A 7500-nucleotide genomic window follows, 5' to 3' on the forward strand; every position below is an offset into this window, starting at 1 on the left:
AAATTAATAAGATAACTTTTCATATGAAAAGAAATATAGTCAAGTCTTTCGTTAGTTGTTTCTTTAGGAAAAAAAAGTCCATTTTTTTTTACATAATATAATTTACACTGATTTATAACTGTAAGTATTTTGTGCCGTTTAAGAACATTAATCGCAGTCTAATCAACGTGCTTTCAAATAATCATTTCTTTTCGTAATGCTTTGTGATGATAATCCTAAAAAGTAGCAAGTGTTCATTATTCATTAAAATCCATTGCTAATAATATCATACTTAAGTTTTAAGCAGTGCCGGAGCAATGGTGTTCATGCACCCCTCATATGCATAATTAGTCGTCGTTAATAAGAAACTTTTATTTGTAAACGAACCTAACCCAAAAAATATACAATTATTTAAGTTTCATTAAATTTTTAGTATTTACTCAAATCATATATTTTACATATGAAATCATATAATATCCATATGATACAAGAACACGCATTTTCAAATTTGACATCATAGCGAGTGACAGTTTGACGGAATTCAAGTGTTGGTTAGATTAATGCCGATGTGTACAGAATGTTGTTTTTTTTTTCGTAAATAGTTAAAAGCCACTCCACATAATTATTTTCAACTTTTCAAGTAAATGGACCAAAATTAAACTATAGGGGTACCCAGAGTGCTGCTGAAACATCAAATATTCCCCCGTCCACCCGGAGATATGAACCGCCGGTTCTAGTTATGAGTAAACAAATTTCATTATGATTATCGATGTTTTCACGCCTGTTAAGCATCAGTATCGTTACATGGTATTCTGAAATATGCATTCCACATTTTATTCTGCAGTCGTAAATTATTTTGTTTCAATTTCAGATAGTATATTTGAATGTGCTTAGAAATGGATTGTAAAAAAAAAAAAAAAAAAAAAATTGTTACTTATTTTAGCACCTTCATAAAATGTTATAGATATTCAAATAAATACGCATAAAAAATTTCATGTAAAAACAGCGAATATGTTCACTGATTTATTTATTTTCTTTGTTTGGCCAACCATGATGATTTGTATTCTGGATTAAGTCATGTTGTTATGGTTGTGCTTTTACAATTTTGCAAGTATCGTGTACTCAATTTTCTGAGATTTGTTTATCTTAAATCTTGTATTTTTCTTTATACTTATATTACGCTTTATATTATCTGTAGTTGGTAAACAGTACTACTTAAATCAGATATACACACTCTCACTCTCTCTCTCTCTCTCTCTCTCTCTCTCTCTCTATATATATATATATATATATATATATATATATATATATATACATGCACGCAATGACAGTCTGCAAATGATTTTATTTGGGCGTTTTCTTTTCGGTATTAGCGCTGATCAATAACCTATTTTGAATTGGAGTTGCAAGAATAGTAAATCCACTCTTTTTGGTTATGTATTTCCTGTTGTCGATGCTTGTTATTTCACTATCTTGTCGCGACAATTTGAATAAAAATATATTTAATCAAAATTGAACCATAAAACAAGATACTTATTAAATGAGTGACAATGAATTTTACAATATTGCAATTTTCCACTGTATGTGTGTGTATATGTATACACGCATTAAGCATACACAACTCTCTCTCTCTCATATAAATATATATTCACACAAATATATGTACACACAAATTATATACACACACACACACACACACACACACATATATATATTCACTATTACAAATTTCAGCATCCTCATTTTAAATGAACAACGATTCATATTTTTAGTGGTCAAGGGAGGCCAGGTGTCAGAACGTTGCTTGAGATGGATGAAAATATATTGATAGTTCTTAACGACAGGAATGAGATGACAACTTCATTCGGATATGATTGTGACGGAAAAGTAATGATTTACATGTTGCAGGTTAGAACTCGTATAACTAAAAGCGTAACATGAACAGGCTGTCAAGACTAAGTGACTAACAAAAATCAACATCAAGAAATAAATAGTAAAGAATAATCGGAAATTGTGAAGAAAAGAGTAGAAAAGAAAGAAACTAGTCGGGTTATATTAGACATTGTCCGGTTTAATTAAAGAATGGCAGTTACTGTAAAAATGTGATGATCAAATAGACGAGCAAAGCTGTAATTATTTTCAAAGTAAAATCATCTGTCCATTTTTAATTTTCTTTTAATTACCAGATCCTTTTTACAAAAAAAAAAAGTTGAGTTTAAATAAGCAGTACTATGTCAACATAGTACTAATGCAATGGTACAATTGTATCACTTTGCATCGGAGAGAATACACTTTATTTATCAATAGAAAATTTGACTAGTGACGATGTTCTTCGTACGCTAAAAATAAATTTCAAATTAAAGAATTAGAACTTCTTGAATTGCAACAATGAAATAGCAGATACAAGTCTAGTGCTTATCTCTCTTGGACATTTTATTTTTAAAAGAACAAAATAGTTTGTACAATTTATACATAACGTGAATGCATCACGTAATAAACGTATTTTTATAACGTAAAATGTGTAGATAAAACTTATAAAAATGAAGAATAAGAAAATATTTTTGTTCTGCTTATTTTTTTAAATGATTTTCCTTTCTAGCTAATAGACTAAATAAACTATAAAAATGCGATATGTATTTTTAAAAAATCTGCAATAAGATTTTATTTTTAAGCTTATTTAACTATATCAAGTGTGAATGAATAGAACAATAAAGTTAAAAGTAAAGTCAGGTATAGGTGGATGAATGAAAGAGCGAGAGAAAGAGAGGAAAATAAACAAAGCAAAATATCTTTCGATGCTAAAACTGATCGCACGTCCGGCTTGTCTACAGACAAGAGTAGTCAGAACCAAAACGACCTGATCTGAAGTTTTGTATATTACCGGACCCGGCGGATCCATATCTGTTGTAATCCTTGCCGCAGTCCAAAACTCTTAGAGTCGACAACTGACACATATGTCAGACTACCTGAAAATGAAAACAAGCTCCCTTACTTCCTTTTCGCAGTTGGTTCACTCTCGTTTCTTTTACACAGTACGATACGATGACAGTGCCGCTGATACAATACTTCTACTACTATTGCTACAATGATGATAACGATGATAAGATCCTGTTAGTGGCTTATATAGCCACAAAGCATAAACAAATGCAGTTGTTAAAATTCGAGTAGATCACTTCTGCGTGAGGAAAGTTAAACTGAAAATTCGAATCACCGAGAGAAAAGGAGAGCGAGGGGGATGGACGGAGGGAGTGGGATAGAAAGTGACTGAGTGAGTGTGTGTGTGTGCGAGAGAGAGAGAGAGAGAGAGAGAGAAAGAGAGAGAGATATAGATAGATAGATAGAGAGAGAGAGAGAGGGGGGGCTGGAAATAGATAGAAAAACATCCTATGATCGCCCACTTTACTAATGTTACCACCCCAACACAAATTTCAACTTATGCATGTTTTTTTTTTGTTAGATTTTATCGTTTATTAATTATTATTTCAGAACGATCTTGCAATTTAAACTGTCTAGCTACTTACCTACTCTTTCATTCATTCTGATCTTAATCTTTATATTTTTTTAATTTTCTATCTAGTGTATATACAATTTCTATGAAACATTAATCCGTGTAGCTTTCTTTTAGTTTGGATTGCATCTTTGCTTAATTTGCAGACTTATTTATTTCATCTTCTTCGTCTTGTTATTGTTTTTGTTGTTGTTATTACCGTCTCTGGTCAAAAAAAAAAAAAAAAGAAAAGAAAAAGTAGAGGTGGAAGCAGATGAACTGATGATGATGCTATAGTGGTCAATAAAAGAAAATACGGCCAGCTTAGCTTCGCAACTGCCACCATGGCCAATGTCCAGCAATTTCATCCTTATAGTTGCCTTACCACCCCTTTCTCATTTTTCATCAACATTTCTTTCTTATATCTTAGGACATAGCATCATCATCATTATCGTTGCTGAATGCACCCCCTTGACCACTCGCCATTCCCTTTTTTTTATATATTCAGGACAGCTCCGGCCATCAATACGACCCTTCCCTTACTTCACTCGTCTACAACTCCTTTTCTCTGTTTTTTTACTGTTTCTCTACCTTCTTTCTTCTACATACCCATTTTGACCTCCTCCTACTATTTCTCCAGTCCACAAAACGGCCGCTACTAGCCACTGCTAAAGCTCCACAATGACCACTACCGTCAACCACACGGCCAATTCTACAGACAAACGGCGACACAAGATGGGGTTTTCTTTTCCTTTCTCTTCTTCCTCACAAAATAAACAACAACGGAGCAGAGGATAAAAAAGTTGTTTGTTGTTTTTTGTTTTTTTTTTTAAAGTAAAACAAAAATAGTAACAGCAAAAACATGCAAAGGTAAACAGAAGAAGAAAGAAAGAAACTGCCCGACGTTTGTGATCTTTCTGTTGTGTCGCATCCTATTGCAATAAGTTGTCTTCTGGTTTCTAGCTCTGACCCCTTGACGTTGTCATCATCATTACCACTGTCTATATGGCACCTTTTACATCTATAGGCAACTACTGACCCCTGCAGTAGAAATATAAACTCCTACATAACACCGACACAACCAGCCCCATAAATTTCAGTGACCACTAGCATCGATAGTCCTTTCCAGCAGGTGAGGTAATGACTATGGTCACCTTCACGGCAGCAACCCTGAAACTGACCCCTTATCTTCGGCTATGGTTATTATTATCTAACGGGACCTACCATTGCAGCCAAAACTGATCTCTGGCAAATAACAGCAGTGGTAGACATATTAGATACGTGTAACTTAATTTTATATTAAAAAAAGAAGGTATTTATACATTGCGAAAAAACAAAACAAAAAAAAACTTCTTCAAACCACGCTACATATGGTTATATAGATGTACATATCCACGTTGCATACATATATATATACGAACTTATGAATATACGTTGTCGAACCGATACAAATATGTAAATATGTGCGCATTGTACAAACAAAAAAGAAAAACAAAAAAAAAAACACACACACACACTACCTTTGCAACTATCTCACATATCGACAAATAGAGTGCATTTAAGTTGGGACATGCACACTTAGAAGTTAGATGCCTTTTAGTTAAATAATTTTATAAGTGAACAAGCACAATACACTACATTTAACGCAGTTTTTGCCTACATATTTACAGAGTGGTTTTTAAAGAAATACTTCTTTAACACGAAATAATAGACATTTAGTAAGTTTTATCATCTATTCGTCAATTAAGGTGAAAACATGAGCGTAATATATGTATGTAATTATACGGACGAAAACAAAAAAAAAAAATGCTCACCGAAAGTGCACATGAGCAGACACACAGACACATCTAAAAGCAATGCGTAGACTTTAATTTCAAATAAATTCCTTCATATGTGCTTTCATTTTGAGAAACATTCACACACACACACATTCACGTTCATTTGTCTACATCATAAGAAGCTTCAGATATTAATCCTATAAATACATCTTTATTAAAATAAAAACAATAAACATTATTATAGATTTATATAAATGGAAATACCTTCCTAAGAAGTCATGTGCACATATATATGAAAATTTAGACATTAGCAAAGCATTATTGATTTTTTAAAACAACTTCGGACGAAAATTATCCCATTCATCCACAAAAAGTTTATTGTTACGTGAGCATAGTTTAATTTTAGTGTCAACTTCGTGCTCTTAAATTATCACCATAGTCTTTTTTTTTTCCTTAATTAAATGTGTACATACCAGCAGTATACCAACAGTCGTTGACATTAGCATGTAGTGTACCAATATAAGAACCAATCAACAACACCAGCAACTGCCTTACAATCACCAATATAACATCCATTCCACTTGATTGATACTACAGTTGTTTTCACTAATACTACAACTAATAATTTACTTTTCTACTAACTGACCAATAAAAACAATATAATTGCTTTCCGTGGTATTGCACGTGCCATAATTACTAAGAGAGGTTGATTTTACACAACCACTGTCACAGATTTTCGTATAATCGCCGCATCATCACTTCAAAATCTTTACTATTACTATTATTTTTTTCTTTCCTGGAATTTTTAAATGGTTATACTAATGCAACTACTAACACAACCATACTAGAGTTATTCAATTTGTACTTAGTTCTACTTTAGTCATCATAAGCAACTTACCAAGTTTTAGGAACATCATTTCTCCGCCAGCCCCTTATTCACTACACCTGCAGAAGACCACCACATTCATCATAGCGACTCCGATGTTATTATTATTGTTTTTGGTGTTATTTGCACTATGAAAAATTTATCCGAGGAATACGACAGCCTGGTGGATGTCAACAACCTTGAACGGTACGTACAAATTATATATATATATATATATATATATATATATATATATATTACTTTATGTAAATAATGTTGTTTTATATCAAACATCCATGTGCATATAATGCTAAAGTTGTTTAATGAGCAAGATTTTAGAGTCATTGTTAACGAACACAAATGTTACTTAACATTCCACAGCAATAACGTGCCTTTCAAAACAAATATATATTTGCATAAAACGCGTCTAATATATCCTCCTTAAGATAAAAAAAAAACACTACTTTAGAAGGGATAAGTTTACACCTACAAGTTTTTTTATAAAATACGTCTCTTAAATTAAAAAGTCTAAAAATTAAAATTATTTTTAAAAAATGCTTCTGTCATTTTTTCTATTCTGTTGCTGCATAACTGCACTGTTTATCCATGTAAATCGCATTAATATACACAACAATACTTTCAAGTAATATGCAAATATATGCTTAAAATGTGTCCATTATGAATTATTTCTAATTGTAACAAAAATGTATATTTCTTTAATTCCATGTCAATATCTAATTATCGATAATTTTAATGTATCTTTTCTAATCTCTGCCGAAGGGGGTTAACAGTAGTAGATTGCATTTGCACCGAAAAACAGACGCTTCGATCGCAGAATTTTGGATCAACTGTTGATGATATTCAATGTAAATTGTATATTTTATTAATTTTTTATATTTTATACCCCAAGCTGCGATTTAAAATATTTTGTAACTTTTCATTTTTTATATGGAGATTTACTTAAAATAAATAACAATCACTTTAGATTGATAATCTTGTCCGTCAGATGAAATTTCTCTCTCTCTATATATATATCTATATACACATACATGTATATACACAGACACATATGTATACTACACACACGCATATACTGCACGCACACACACACACATATGTATATATATTTAGTTATTAAAGAGTAGTATTCGTGTGAAAATCACTACGTGTGTCCTCACATGCGCTCACGTAAACAATGATAGGCTGAAATTTGCATCTGTTTTTGTAGGTCTGTTAATACAAACGATCGTGTAGTCCACGGAATTATTTCATATATCTATATTATTTAAGAAAATTATTAATTTCCGTATTCTCGTCTTTAAATGTGCTTTATGTAATTCATTCATCAAAACTTCCATATATTGAAAAGTTTCTCTTCAAACGCTTACTTT

General features: G+C 31.7%; 1 protein-coding gene and 1 long non-coding RNA gene across 3 annotated transcripts in view; one reads left to right on the forward strand and one right to left on the reverse strand.

The window, feature by feature from the left end:
* Positions 1–7500, reverse strand: part of LOC145279780 (uncharacterized) — a 357881-nt gene that overhangs the window by 126695 nt on the left and 223686 nt on the right. The gene's annotated exons all lie outside the window — the stretch shown is intronic.
* Positions 3351–7500, forward strand: part of LOC145279779 (uncharacterized) — a 185676-nt gene continuing 181526 nt past the window's right edge. For both annotated transcript variants that reach the window (XM_080131103.1, XM_080131105.1), the window contains exon 1: positions 3351–6316. In XM_080131103.1, coding sequence (XP_079987229.1) covers positions 6261–6316 — 56 coding nt within the window. In that variant the 5' untranslated portion in view covers positions 3351–6260. The remainder of the gene's footprint in view (positions 6317–7500) is intronic.

Source organism: Euprymna scolopes, chromosome 7 (genome assembly GCF_053919585.1).
Source record: "Euprymna scolopes isolate OS-2025 chromosome 7, ASM5391958v1, whole genome shotgun sequence".
Classification (NCBI taxonomy): domain Eukaryota; kingdom Metazoa; phylum Mollusca; class Cephalopoda; order Sepiida; family Sepiolidae; genus Euprymna; species Euprymna scolopes.